The 15,634-nt window shown below is 45.1% G+C and overlaps 1 protein-coding gene across 9 annotated transcripts in view; it reads right to left on the bottom strand.

The window, feature by feature from the left end:
* Nucleotides 1-15,634, bottom strand: part of KLHL3 (kelch like family member 3) — a 70,192-nt gene that overhangs the window by 33,279 nt on the left and 21,279 nt on the right. For 8 of the 9 annotated variants that reach the window (XM_045028489.1, XM_045028494.1, XM_045028490.1 and 5 more), the window contains 2 exons: nt 9,350-9,471; nt 626-788 (listed from right to left, as the gene is read on the bottom strand). In XM_045028489.1, the coding sequence (XP_044884424.1) occupies nt 626-788; nt 9,350-9,471 (285 nt within the window). The remainder of the gene's footprint in view (nt 1-625; nt 789-9,349; nt 9,472-15,634) is intronic. The other variant, XM_045028493.1, reaches the window with a different exon arrangement.

The raw sequence follows: 15,634 nt of genomic DNA on the forward strand, positions 1-15,634 counted from the left end.
TGCGTTCTCTTTATTACACACACTGCAGTGTATGAGGTCCGGTACAGAGAGATAGAAAGACAAGATACTGGCACATCTAAGATTAATAGACATGCTTTTCAGATAGCTTATGGATAAATATTTGAGAAAACTGAGAGCAACTTCCCCCTCATTGGTCTTAGTAACAAATCCCCAAAGGATCAGTCAGATGAGCTCATTACAACACGCTTTGAAAGGCTGCGCTCACAGAAAAGGAGCAGGGGAGAAAAACTTGATAAGACAAGTAGACAAGATATTCAGCCTCTGTTCTATAGAGTGTTTTTTCCAGAAGCAGCAGCTGTATTTCTACTACTGATTTAGGAACACATAAAAGGACATAATTCACCTGACATCTGCCTACATTTTCCATAACAAATTAAACTAAAGTCCTTCATTTCACCTCCAAAGCTTCCATTATTCTCAAGGGCCTCCGTCTTATGCAGGACCATCACATGTCAGAGCCCTGCGAAGTCCAATAAAGAAGCCCATTGCATGTTCTTTGGAAACATTAAAGGTACGAGTTGGTAATGGTTCCAGCCCCAAGTATCCTTTATACTTGGGACCAAACTCTTTAAGTGGCTGGGATAAGCCAGGATGTTTTGCTCACCTGCATAGGCATTTGCCTGCTGCAGAAGTTCAGTGCAGGTGTGCACATCTGCAAAGGCTCGAATTCCAAGGCAATTTGTGGGGTGCAGCTGGGACTGGAGAAAATCACAGCAGTTTTGTCTAACATCCATTAATTGCAATAAGCTGGCAGCTGGCAACAAAACCTGAGAGCAGGAAGGAATTGGGGGAAGGGGGGGGAGAGAAAAAGAGAGAAACCAGAGTTAGCACCAGAGGCACCAGTGATTCCTGGCATAAACTGGGTTTTTATTGGGGGAGGGGGGCACAAGAGGTGCTAAGGATTTAGGAGCATCTATGGACAGAGGTTCCTTCCCTCATGTGGTGACTGGCAAAAGCAGCAACATCTCTGGGCACCTAACAGTGAAGGTCCCCTCCTCCCTTCTTCCCCACTGAAGAAGTCGCACAGGCAGAGCGGAGACAGCACAATGGGCATGCTACAGCCAACCACCTAAAATCCTCAGTTGGTTGACAGTAGGTCCCTTGTGCAGCCTTCCTTCTGGAGAGCATATTATTTGCAGGTGTGGGATGGGACGGAACTCAAACCCCACACAAACATTCCATTCTGCTTAGGACCCCAACCACCTGGAATCTGAGTTTCCAACCAAAAAAAAAAAACCAACCCTTTATTTGCAGGCAGGTGCTGTGTACCGGCAAGGAGCTGTTAATGTTCTCCACAACCCCTTTTCAGTTTAAAAGGTTTTCAGGTACACAACTATTCTCTTGGTGGGCAGCCCTAATGCTCAAACAATGGTCACATCTTTGCACCCACAAAACTGCAGATGCCACTTATAGCATTTAGATGCTGAACTACTCGACAGCACCCACAAATGAGGTACTTAAGTGTCCAGGCACTGGAAATTCCACCCAAAGAATTGAGTGTGCAAAAGTGGAGGCAAGGATAAAGCCAGGATGAGAGCTCGGCCTACGGCATTTAGCACTGTTCATCTGCAAAAGAAAAATGCCTTCAGAGTCCCTGGACAGGAAGTCAGAGATAAAGTCAGGCTGGACACCGCAGCCGTCACATCAGCTCCTTATGTTTCTTTTCCCTTGTCTTTTGCCAATGCACTGCGATCCGTTTTTGAGTCCATGTTTTCCTAACTCTGGCTAGTGCCGGGAACTCTTTCTTAATGGGAACGCCAGCCACACATTAATGGGGTTTCAAAACATGTCATCCACTTCTAAATTATTTCTGATCAAGGGAAACAGAAGCCTCTTAAAAAAAGCTCACCTGACTCCAGCTCAGTGCTGGTGAGAAGCAAGAATGGTTTTTTCCCCCAAGCCTTCCCCTCCCCCATACATCTCAGCAGAATAGCAGTAAACCAGCAACCTGCCCTTAGGTACATTCTAAGCCACTGATCCATTCCAAGGGAAAAAAATCTAATCCAATTGGATTACATGTTAATATTATCAAGCAGTAACTTTCACAGACAGCTACAACCCTAACAGGCAACAATAAAACAAAGAAATCAATTAACCTAAGGGGCTGTTTTGGCCAAACACTTCGATCCCAGGAACAGATTAGTTTGTCTGGTTGATTAAGTTAAAGAGGCGAGAGCGGTATTATCTTAACATCTAGCTATGAACAATTTTCTACTTTCTCATTATTCTACTAAAACCGCCTCCTTAGATCAACGTGGGGGTGTGCACGCAGCTTACATAACCATCCCAAGGAGAGAGATCCCCCCAGGTTCACTACAAGCGGAGGTTACGCCGCCTGTAGCAATACTTCACAGCTTCCTAATGTACTGTCCTTAGCAAGCTGAGTGAGAGGATTTCCTTGTGTGTTTTGGGATAAAATCTGCATGAAAGAGGCCATCCATAATAAAGCTGTACTGTTCTGGGTTACAACTGCACAACAAAGCCACAAACTTCCCAGAACCCCTCATATTAGAGCACTGGGCATGTAAGAGGTAAAGGGTACTTTACTCTGAGTAGTGGAAAAATTCCCCAGGACATAAGCATTTGGTCTGCTGCATGGAAAAGAGCCATCATTACCTAATGCTTAAAGCGAGAGAGAGAGAGAGAGAGAAATAGCGTATCAACAGATAAGTGGGTTGCCACTCTCTCTTTTCTCAGCTGTGTGCCTCTCCACCAGTCTTGTTTCTACCAGAGAACATGAAAACCCAGCTAAGGATATCCGTTAGCACTGTGTATGTTTCCTTTAGAAACAACAGGAGGAAATGCCCTGCCTAATCACATACCCCGGCTAAATCTCAATTCCACTATAATCCATGCAAGTTTTTGCCACGTATTTCAACTGCATCAGAATTTGGCTCTTAATGCTTGAATTCCAGTTGCTGGATGCAATTCAGAGACAGCAAATGCTAATCATCTGGGTTCTCAACTACAGTAGCTTCCTGGCTAAAACTTGAGTCTTCCTTTGAAAGTTGCATCAAAACCTGTGCTACATTTACTACTGAAATTCTCTATTGGGATGACTTATATCTGGAATCTGACACATGGCTATAAGCTGCAATATCTAGATCTCAGCAGCTACTGTAGCTGGTTCTCAGATTCTCGTTTTGCTGAACACTATTTGCATGGGATTGTATTTTTCTAAATGTTTGGTTGAGGTCACTGAGCTGCCACAGACCTCCTGTGTGATCTCAGGAAAATCAATTAGGCACAGAGGCAGTTTCTCCTCAGTCATACGGGGATAGTAGCACTGTCCTGCCACACAAGGGTGTTGAGAGCTTAAATACATTAAATATTGAGAGTAACTCAGATGCTACAGTAACAAGGGCCAGATAAATATGACAGAAGCAAACAACTAGGTAGACCTAGACAGCCCATTCAGGTTGAGGGGGCAGGTCTGAATCAAAGATTTAGATCTGGCATTGTAACCCTCCCCGGACAAACCACACATCCTCATTAACGAAAGGTACTCTGCACATCAGCAGAGGACTGAAGGCTGCTTCCCGAACAGATGTCCTGAAGTGCTGTTTCCTTGCAGCCTCTTCTTGGAAAGTGCTCTGCATAGTTTGAGACACAGAAGCACATGGATCCTCCATGCGGAAGGCAGATGAAAACACAGTGCTGTTAGATGAGCAGCTGCAAACGGCATGTGGAACTGAGAGGAAGCTACATTCAGCTTCCTTTGATTTGTCTGGTTTGTCTAAGAGACAGAATTTGCCTTATTGCCCCGCTCTCCAAATGATGTCCAACCGGCACTAGCAGCTGGGAACGAAGAGTAGCTCCTGCATTTAAATGCTTTCCCCGGGGGAAATACTGCAGCAGCACTGCAAGTGAAATGCTTCCATGTGGGCGTACATGGGACGAACCAAACAGACATGTGCTAACATCTCCACATGGAGAAACAAGGAGAGGGACAGCCAGAGAAAAGGAGAGAAAAAACTGGTGGATATAAAATGAAAGGCGCGGGGGAGGCAACTCCAGCTGCTCACTCCCCCAAAATATTCCTTCCTGAACTTTATAGTGTAGAATGGCCAAATGTGTCTGTTGGCAAACGGCTGGGAGAGCGTGCAACAACTCAGCCTATTCCCACATCAGACTGCGACTGCAAAACCCACGCTATGATTTTCCCTTCCTTGTCCATCTTCCATCAGACGATACTGGCCTCTAATTCTTTCTAAGGGATTGGGCGGGGGGAACCCCAGTTTGGCCCCTGTTAAAACTGAACAGCCACAGCAGAGGGATATTAAGGCAATCTCTTTGGTACTCCATTGGAGACAGATGCAAGACAAGAATATCTCCTATAGCAAGGAATCAGGCTTCCTTAACACTATGCTGAAGGACTCTCACTTCCTCATTCATGGCTTTCTCGTATGCCCAGGTTGTTTTTAAACAACAGTTTCCAGTTTTGCCAGAGATGTGCGGGGTAAAAGGGTGCAACCCCTGAAGGCTCCCAAATGCTGCAGTTTATGAGAGGTTTTTAATTTCATTTTACAGACCACATTTATCTGTAATCGTTTTTAAAAATCAGCAGAGGCTCCAGCTCTTTCCCCTCACGCCTTGTATTCTCAGGCACTTTTCATTCTACGAATATCATACACACACATTCCTCATGCAATGAGTGCACAGGGAAGCACTCAAACACAGCATCCTGCACCTAACTGGGAAGGGTTTAATTGTGGAAGCAGCTTAATCAGTCCATTCCCAGGGAACCAGTTTATCCTAATGATACTTACTGACAATGACTTGCTCAATTAGGATGGTAATTTCTTGGATGCATGCAAGTAATTAAGCAGCTCCGTTAAAGATCTGTGCCCAGTGACGTGCTGTGTGTAGGGGGGCTCGGAGGGGTCCTGCATTAGCATTCCACAACCGAATGGAAGATTTTTGGAGTAATATCCCTGCATCTGATGGAGTCACCTTCATGTGGAGTCTCTAGGCACTGCCACAGCATCCCTGCCAGAGAAGATTTACCTATCCTTGGAGCTCACAAAGACACTTGAAGAGCAACATTTATTTGAGCGTGGAGGTTGGTGAAGTCCAGAGGGCTCCAGGACTGACGTATTTTCAGAAGAGTTTCCATAGGGAGGATAATCCCAGCCCCTTTGAGATTCCATGCCCACCCAAGATTCCACCAGCTGGTCACTGTGCAACACAAACACAGGACAGGCATTTCCAGAACACATGCTCAATGGAATGCTGCACTGCACCCCTCCCTGGTTTGTTTAAACACGAACCCAATCATGTCCCTCGCCCTCCCCTCTGCAACATACACACCCCAGGGCCACGGCACTTATCACAGGCTGAGGGGGACAACGTTTGTGGGAGCCCCATGCTAATGGCACCTCACTGGTCCGGCCCTCATGAGGCTGACAGAGCTGCGTCTCCCTCCAAATAGCTGCACTACCATAGGAGTTGGAACCAGGGGGCGGCCGCGCCCCCTGGCTTGAAGTAGTAACAAATACATGGTTTCCGCCTTCTGCGCCTCCACTACAAAAATTGTTCCAGCACCACAGTGAACTAGCACTGGCTCAGCAAAGCAGAACTGCTCTAATCTCCCTTCCTGGGCCCTTTTATGTTCAAGTGAACTCTCATCAAGCTCACAGCATTACAAGGTTCTTCAGAAACCTGGTGGCACATTCTCTACCTTAACTTTATCTCCACTCGGGGGAAGTGGCCTTGAGCCTTTGTCAGCGGCTGGCCTTTGTTCCCCGTAACTCTTTAGTGAGCCAGCAGCTTTGACAAGAGCAATGGAAAGCCACTGGGGACACATTCATTTCAGCTACAATTTGAAGTCTTCTCTTCACTGGGAAATCCACATAATTGGCACGATAACAACATGCTGGAACAGCCAGATTTACAGGGTTTTACCAAGCCACCTAACTAGAATACATTGGGCCGCAGGCTCTGCTCAGAGGCACACCTGCTGCTTCCAATGAAGCCAAAAGGGGACGTATGCAACTGGACCCACAATAATCACATGTTCCTGCAAATTCCTTAGGGCCAGCTTTTACAAACACACACACACACAATAGGGGGGGCAGAGGGGGAGAACAAAAAACCTCACACCACATTACAGCAAGAGGCAGCAGGGTGGAAACCCCATGGGAAGATTTCCTCAGATTGCTGCATGGCAGAGGGGGATTCCCCCCCATATCCATTCTCTGTAATGAGTATTCCACACCAGACGAGAAGAGAAAGATGCATGACTCTCTGGCCTCCCTCTACTCGCCACAGGGGGGATCTGGATCCCTGTGACAAGGAGAACTTCACGAACCCTCACACTAATCATCATGCAGAAAACCTGAACTGACTCTAGGGTCACTTGGCCCTTTTGAAGCGAGTCTTCCCTACTACGGTAATCCCCTGCAATTAAATGATGCATAGTTACAAAAAGACGTGCCCTGGAAGATGGAGCTTCACCCCGTGAATACTGCCTATTACACTTCAGAAGATCTACTGCAGCTCTGCACAACATTCAGGATCACCTGGACAACAGATGTCTCCACTTCCTGTACTTTAAGCCCATAATAGCAAATAAGTGGTTGTTAAAATCTATTGCAGCCTATTTCATCAAGTGCTGCACATTGCTCAAACTCTAGGCACATGTTGGAATATTCGCTCCCTCAACGCTACCTTCGGTGACATCTTTTCTAGGCTCAATTGCTCTCATTTCCCTTTTCCTCACGACAGGATCCTAGGTTTTCATTTATTTACCTGACTCAGTACTTGTAACTTCTGTAATGAAAACATTTGGCACCACTTGGTACCAACTGTACCAAGAAATTGTTTCTTCCTCCAGTTGAGGAAATCTGAAAATCATGGTCAAACTGTACAAAATCCCTTTAGAAATCCACACCTGGCCAACTAGAAAGACAAAACTTGGGATATGAGAATACGGGTATTCCAGTGAGTGAAAAAGAAATTAAAGCCTGCAGTATTTCAGACACACTAAAGAGAACACGGGAGTAAACTCTACAAGCATAAGAGACACAAGTCAAGATAACACTACTTTTTAAAATGATTTGCCTTGAGTGGCATGGCTGGAGGCAAGAAACATTGGGACAGTGATGTAGGGCTTGGAGAGGTGTGTGTGTGGGCGGGGGGAAATCAGTATAAAAAATTCCTCTCTTCTTTTTAGTAGATACACCTGAGACATTAACAGTCTTACTCTTCTGTTTGAACTTCTTCAGATAGCTATGCAAAGAGAAAGAGACAAAGAATGATCTCCTTTCTATAGCCATCACAGGCTCTATGGGAGGAATAGAACTGTTCGTTATGTTCTGTAGAATGGTTAAAAAAAGAGATCATGGAAAAGGAGATCATTCTCTATGCATTGCTATTAGTGTTTAAGAGTATTTTCTGTCCTATTGGTTTCAATATAAAACTATGTCAAGTATCAGAGGGGTAGCCGTGTTAGTCTGGTTCTGTAGAAGCAGCAAAGAATCCTGTGGCACCTTATAGACTAACAGACGTTTTGCAGCATGAGCTTTCGTGGGTGAATACCCACTTCTTCGGATGCAAGTGGGTATTCACCCACGAAAGCTCATGCTCCATTACGTCTGTTAGTCTATAAGGTGCCACAGGATTCTTTGCTGCTAATATAAAACTATGTTAAATTCTATATAAGACATTTCCATTACAATATCAACTTGGATACTGAAACAGACTAAATAGTCAGTTTCATCTTTGTTTCTAATCCGTTTCACTTTCTTTAAGTTAATGCAGTTTCCTGTATTAACTTAATTCTGGGTTTCAAAAGGGGGCAGGGTGACGTTTAAATAAGTCACGTGGGGGTGATGCTGTTTGGGGGTTTGTTTTATTTAGATCATGCAAACATCTCTATTCCTATTGGACTTTTCTAGGCCTCTATCCACTTGGGTTTGAACTAGTTTGACTGCAAACATCTTTGAAAGAGGATAGATAGGGCTCTTACTTCACCTATTAGTCTCACCACAGGGCTTCAGAGCAAAAGCAGAGGTTGGGTTCTATTAGTAAGACCCTGGCCTCTGTTCAGGTCCCGTGAGCCAGTGTTTGGATAGAGGAGACAAACAATCGGAACCACTTGATGTTTGCTATAAGACAGACAGACCAGCCTTGGCAATGTGTAAGCCATATCCCGGCCTATGAGATGCAAGCTCCTAGAAAGAGAACATTTCCCAATACACATTATTTGGGAGCTATCCAAGTCTCTTTCATGCCCCCATTAACGTTGTATCTGAGCACCTCACAATCTTTAACATATTGATCCTCTTGATGGTCCCTTGCCTATTTCCCACTCCACACGATCACCTTTATCAACCTGTGACTCTCTTCTCTTCACAAATAGCTCCCAAAAATAGGACTTTATAACCAAAACTGAATCATATTTGTAATTCTTATTTTGTACTGGCAGGTTCCATAGAAGATAACCCTCTCCTCCACCCATCTCAGCTAACTAGTATTCTTTATTATCTGTATAGCACCAACAGGGTACTAAGTGCTTTACAGACTGGTATAGAGGAGCCCAAATCTGCTCCTCCACAAAATTAACACTGGCATAACTCCTTTCGAGATACGCCTGATTTATACCAGCGTGAGAGTAGAACCAGACCCAATGTCCTTCCCCCAAAGAACTTCACGTCTAGACAGAATACAAAGGAAGGAAGGAGGAACTGGAAGCGTCTATGCAAGCTCTAATTTTAGCTGTAAATTTGCATTCTACTCAAAGCTTCACACAACTCAAATGACTACCCCTAAGAACTAAAAACTAACCACCACAGGAGTTTTCTACTGGGAACTTAAGAATCACCATCCCACTTAGTGTATCTTGACCGACAGACTGCCCCGACAAGTTAGCACGGCTTCTTGGAAGGCAAATGCCTAGTTTTATTATATGCAGTGGTGTTGTAGCCATGTCGGTCCCAGGATATTAGAGACACAAGGTGGGTGAGGTAATATCTTTTACTGGACCCACTTCTCTTGGTGAGAGAGACAAGCATGTAAACTCATAAGCCTCTCTCTGACCAACAGAAGTGGGTCCAGTAACAGATATTACCTCACCCACCTTGTCTCTCTAGTCTTATAACAGGAACATGAAATGAAGACTAAACGTAACATGACTTATGTATGGGGGGGAAAAGCAGTAAAGTGCCTCAAAACAATACAGAAAAAGAAAGGTAGCATGGGTCACACTCCGCCCTTCATTTTGTGTAGCCTGCAGGCATCAGTTACGCTGATGGTTCCTCAGTCTGTGATTTAAGCCATGAAGGTTTTTTCCCCCTTCAGTTTCCAGGAGGTATTGAGCCCAGCTTACCTGCACATTCTCTTCCGTGACCTCTATTTCAGCTGTGTAGATGTAATCAATCAGCTTACTCAGTGTTTGCCCATCGACGTCTTTTATTTCAATCTTCTTTGCTTTACTTTCAGTCATGTCTCCTGAAATTCAGTTCAAATCGGCATTCATTGTTTGTTTGCTTTTCTCCTCCCCTCCACTTCGATTCCCCGTAAGCCCAGTGGAAACGCTCCCTCCGCCCCTAATTAAAAAACATATTGAAAGCCCTGAACCCAATCACTATCCCTGCAGGTCCAGGATGACTGGCAGAAGTCCATTAGTGCCACCTTCTAAACGTCAAAGGGCGATATCATGAGGCAACGAGAGAGGCTTCCCTTCACTCAGGGTGTGCGCACACTGTTTCACAGCCCAAGAACTGCAATGGAGGAGAGAAACCCCCAGAATAGCATGCCTAGAACAGGCTTCCAGCACAGTTCTGCAGACGGAAGAGATTGGCCTGGTTCAAATACATTTCCTCATGAGCTGGGTGCTTGGATGAAGAGAACTTCCTGAGATTCACTCAAGCTCAAATGTATATGAGAAAACAATAGGACACGATCAACAGCTCTCATATAGGGCTAAGCACAGAAGGTGACAAGGAAGTTGTCCTTTGATAAGCTATAAGAACTAATTACGGGTGAATCTCCTGAGGGTCTCTTCCCACAAACTGGAAAACTATGAAAATCTCAGCAGAAATCACCACTCCTTCACTAGCATTTTTTTTTTTGGCCAAGGGACAGTCATATCCGGAGGGACAAGCCAAAGGAAATCTAAGGTTAACTTAAAAAAAAAAAAGGCAGCCAACAACAAGAGACTCCATTGGTGGTAAACCAAACCTGTGTCTGCTCAACAGCCTACGCATGCATACCCCAGTGTAGCTGACTTTGAGCTTGATTAGAAACAGGGTGCGTGTGTGTATTTCAGTAACAAAAGAATACTGTGCTTGTGGCAAGAAAGGATCCCTGAGGCCACCTTTAATGATCAGTTACAGAAAGGGACATTACACCTCCAGGTTTTATCATCAGCATTTTGAGAAGTCAGGGAAGAAAAGCAAATTCCAGCTGCAGAAGTAAAACAATAGAAGAAAACAATTAAGTTAGACAAAGCAGAAATTGAACCAATGTCAGATCTTGTACCGGGATACGAATAATCACTACACTGAGAAATTCAGCCACTCAGTGCTGCTGCCATGGGATTCCCAGGAATAGTTCTATACTCATCCTCCGTGAAAACCAGTTACAGGCTGCATGTATGTAAAGGAAATGTTCAAGTCACTTTGACATGACATGACAGAGCTTCATATGCTAAGAGCACAGCAGGTGGCATGGGATGAGACAGACACAGGAAGGCAGCCAAGTTTCAACAAAGTCCTGACACTGGGAACTACACCTAGCTCTGGCCGTATTCACACAAGTGAGATGAACTACACTCTGTGTGAGTAAGATGAGCAGGACCTGGTCCCTAAGTAAAACCAAATCTTGCATTGAACTGAATGAATTAAAAAAAACGCAATAATAAAGGTCATGTAAAGGAACCCAGGACATCTTTACAAGCAAAAGACCCACATTTGTGAAGTCAAATCAAATCTCTGGTGGTATTCAAAGCAGGTGGGATTAAAAAAAAAAGAGAATTCTCCCCAGCTGAAGGAAGGGTCCTGAACAAAGGATATTACAGAATGGTCCATAAAAGTCTCCCAGGTGCTATGGTAACACCCTTTATATGTGCTTGAGAGCAAGCAAAAGACTCAGCACAAACACGGATATGTTAATTGAAAATAGAGGGGTAGAGGACAGAGTCAGAGGCACTTATGCAGAGATCAATACACGAATAGCTCAGAGAGATGGATCTGAGAACATCATCTCCCTTTGTGGCACTCATAGGACACAGCCAACAAAAATAAATACCATGTGGGCTCAGACGCCCACCCACAAGCTGCTAACTCTGCAGTTTGCATTCTGCTAGATCTCTAGATCATTATGCTCAGCTCCATAGCCCAGGCAAGTAGAGCTGCAGCGATACCATCTATCCCCCTCCCCTCCACACTCCAGTAGGTCACTCCAACCTGTTTCACTGGTCAGAAGGCACCACTTTTCACATGCCTTTTATTCTTCCCAGCCAGGAAGCATCTGAACAGGTGACACTATGAGCTGAAAGGGAAGGGGGGAGGGAAGTTAGCAAGATAACAGGAGTGGGTGATAAATGCTTCCATCCAAGCCCAAGCACGCATATTCAGTACAAATATAGCAACTCCTAAGACCTCTTTGGAGGTGTCGGAATGACTTGATGAATTAATTCAACTCATCCCATACACCCTTTCAAAAAACCACCTACGGTCTTTGACAAACCAGAATCAAGCCTTGCTTGCCTCACGTCTTAATTTAAAGCACCGTTATTAATTATTTGTATTAGCACTATACCTACAGACAACAACTGATAGCAGGGCCCCTCTGTGCTAGCCAAGCCCTGCTCTAAAGAATCGAAATAGTCAAGACAGACAAAAGTAGGAGGGGAAAGAGACAGGAAGTGACTTGCCTACGGTCACGCAACAGGTAAGGGTCAAAGCCAGGAGACCTGGGTTGTATTCCTGACTCCCAGTCCTGTGCTCTACCCACTGGACCATGCTGCCTTTTGCTGCTGATTAGACTTTGCAACCACTGCTCTCACATCTGCAAGCACTTCATATGTAGACCTTGCATACCGCCTCACTACACATTACTGTCTGTCCTGTATACTGCAATGCCATTGCTCTTTCTAGCCTGCATTAAAACTCAGGGGGCTAGTCAGTTCTTCTCTCCCATCTTCGATATTGCCTTGTTCACAGAGCACTGCAGGCCGCTCTGCCATATTTCTCGTGCTCCACATGGACACTGTCTAGTTCATAGCTCTTTTTTGTTGTTTTTTTAAACCAAGCATCTGTTCAAACTGCCTGTGAGGAGAACACACAAGCGTGTCAGAGAACACAACAGCAGCCCTTTCACACACAAAAGCGGAGAGCAGATTCTGAAGTGATGCCGAAGATCTGAAGAGAGGATCTGGATTGCTGCTGACTGCTTCTGTGCTTCCAAAAAACACACACCACACAATCACTCTACAGTAATGGTCCCAAACTTTCCATTCACATCACTGCAGCTTTTGCAGTCATGATTGGAGTGGATCTGGTTTTGTTTCATTTCAAAATGTTGTACATTAGAATGACCATCCTTGCAGAACAAAACAAAGCCATCAAACCACCATGGGAAGTGCTTTTAAAAATAATGAAGGGAAAGCAATCAGTTTAGGAACACTGATCCAAATTCAGCTCTGGAGTTAGCAGGGGTAAGTCCCATGACCGTCAGTGGGCGATGTGCCTGCTTATTCCAGAGCTTCAAAGTCTTGGTTTTAAACAATACATAACTAGAAGAGATCAGCTGGCTAAAGGCGCTGGCATAGGGAGTCCTTCATCTCAAGGTCATTGGTTCAAATCCAGTACAGGTCTACGCTGATTGAGAGTTGCTGAACAGCAATGGGATGATCGCACATAGGTAATGAATGTCTGGTCTTCGTTTGGATCCTGCTTGTCCACAGTCGTCTTTTCTACCAGCTAACCCAATGGGCACCTTCCTCATGGGCATGGCCATAGGATTTTTCTCCTTGAGTGAACTTTCTCTGCCCTGAAAGAGGTCCCTTTCAGGCCAAGAATGACACATACTAGAGGCTTTCACAAACAGCTCACTACTGCTGCGTGGGTCCTGTGGATAAATACAAGAACTCAGTTTCCCCACTGCTGTCAAGTTTCACCTCTGAGCAGTAACACACAAAAAATGAAGAATATTCAGCTTCTTATTGTAAAGGGTCACTCTCCACAAAGTGAAACAACGTGGAGGTACAGACCCTTGCAATAGGGAGACTCAGAACTCAAATATGGGAACAGCCAGCCCTAAACTGAACCCAGGAGAGGCCTGATAGTGACCTAGCGCTCAACTTGTTTTACAACCTGGGCAGCAGCAAATCGTTATAACTGTAGCCAAAGGTAGTTTACAAAAAAAGTCACATGATTGTGGTTAGACGGTTACTGTTTAACTTTCAGATCTGAGCATTACTGGGCCCCACAGAATTCCAGTACAGGAACAGCAACCGAGTCTACCTGCTCTTATTAATGCCAGCTAATCGTGATGGCTGGTTTCAGGCAGACATGACCTCTAAGGATCAGAGGCGTCTCCAGGGCTGTGCTCTTGTTGGCTGGTGTAATAACTACCACAGACAACAACAAATATTCTCAGTGCAAACCTCGGAGCAGTGCACTCTTTCTTGCTTTGCTCCTTGCACGTAGCGGCATTATTATTACCGCTAACATCCAATCCCAAGATACCGTCTCAGCTCTCTAGCTTCTTAATAGCTTAGATTTCTCAGCCTTACGAAGAAAAAACTTCCTGGCAAACAAAGTACCTATCAACGCACTCCTGCTTATACAGACGTACATCCCACAACGGCAACCAATTTTATTTTTTGAGTGAATGCACCTTCTATTTCCCACACCCCAAAAGCCACTGACACATGCAATCCCAGCAGAACACCAAGCACAACACATGAACTCACATTTGCATCTCCCCCTTTCCCATTCAGTTAGGGCCATATTCTTTCTGGCACAAACTTTGCCTGGCTCTGCTATAGCTTTTAAGTCACGACAAAGAAAACAGGTTTCACAGATGATTAGCAAGGAGTTCACCTCTTCCAATAAAGCTGACAGAAAGAGGCCCAATTTAAGCCCCTTTTAAAGGAGGGAGCATCCATGTAGAGAGCTCACAGCTCTCTTTTGACCCGCCTCCAACGCTTTGGTGACCACAAGTCAAGGAGTATCACAGGAGGTTCCCAAAACTGGGTTGCCCACATAACGCAGTGGGCTGAAGTTAAGCTATCACAAGAGTCGTTCAGAGGACCTTAAAATCCAATCTGTTTTATTACTGAGTATTTGGGTTTGTTGGTTCTTTTTCAGGAAGGGAAGGCGAGTGAGGGAACAGTGTGGCCTCCTGGTAGCTGCTCCTTTAAGAAGGAGAGCAAAGAGCAGATGGCCCAGGTGGAGGGGGAAGTCAAAGATCTATGTACAGCAACAGGAGGAAAGTCAGCAGCTGCAGAGCCCTGCAAAGAGATAGATTTGGGTGGGGTGGCAGTACTGATTGGAATTATTTGAAGAGGGGCAGAATTGCTTGGGGTATAACTGATCTGTTGGAGGCAAAGAGATGATTTGTCAGGTGGGAGCAAAGATTTGCCAATGGAAATTCAATATGCATGGCCAAGGGGCTTCGGTGCAGGTGTCTTCCAGCTGAGCTAACAGGCTGAGTCTTCAGTCGAGTTAGGTGTTGTGGAAATATTCCATCCCTGTCCTCAGACTTTTTCCGCTCTTGACCTTTTTCCCTTAACATAAGGCCGAATCTTGCCAACGCTGAAGCGTGCATGTAGTTTTGATTACATAGAATCATAGAACTGGAAGGGACCTCAAAGGTCATCTAGTCCAGTCCCCCGCACTCAAGGCAGGACTAAATATTATCTAGACCATCCCTGACAGGTGTTTGCCCAACCTGCTCTTAAAAATCTCCAATGATGGAGATTCCACAACCCCCCTAGGCAATTTATTCTAGTGCTTACCCACCCTGACAGTTAGGAAGTTTTTCCTAACGTCCAACCTAAACCTCCCCTGCTGCAGTTTAAGCCCATTGTGTCTTGTCCTATCCTCAGAGGTTAACGAGAACAATTTTTCACCCTCCTCCTTGTAACAACCTTTTGCGTACTTGAACACTGTTACCATGTTCCCTCTCAGGGTACGTCTTCACTACCCGCCATATCGGCGGGCAGCAATCGATTTCTCGGAGTTCGATATATCGCGTCTCATCTAGACATAAGAACATAAGAACATAAGAAAGGCCGTACCGGGTCAGACCAGAGGTCCATCTAGCCCAGTATCTGTCTACCGACAGTGGCCAATGCCAGGTGCCCTGAGGGAGTGAACCTAACAGGCAATGATCAAGTGATCTCTCTCCTGCCATCCATCTCCATCCTCTGACGAACAGAGGCTAGGGACACCATTCTTACCCATCCTGGCTAATAGCCATTTATGGACTTAGCCACCATGAATTTATCCAGTCCCCTTTTAAACATTGTTATAGTCCTAGCCTTCACAACCTCCTCAGGTAAGGAGTTCCACAAGTTGACTGTGCGCTGCGTGAAGAAGAACTTCCTTTTTATTTGTTTTAAACCTGCTGCCTATTAATTTCATTTGGTGACCCCTAGTTC

Source organism: Mauremys mutica, chromosome 8 (genome assembly GCF_020497125.1).
Source record: "Mauremys mutica isolate MM-2020 ecotype Southern chromosome 8, ASM2049712v1, whole genome shotgun sequence".
In the NCBI taxonomy this organism is placed as follows: Eukaryota; Metazoa; Chordata; order Testudines; family Geoemydidae; genus Mauremys; species Mauremys mutica.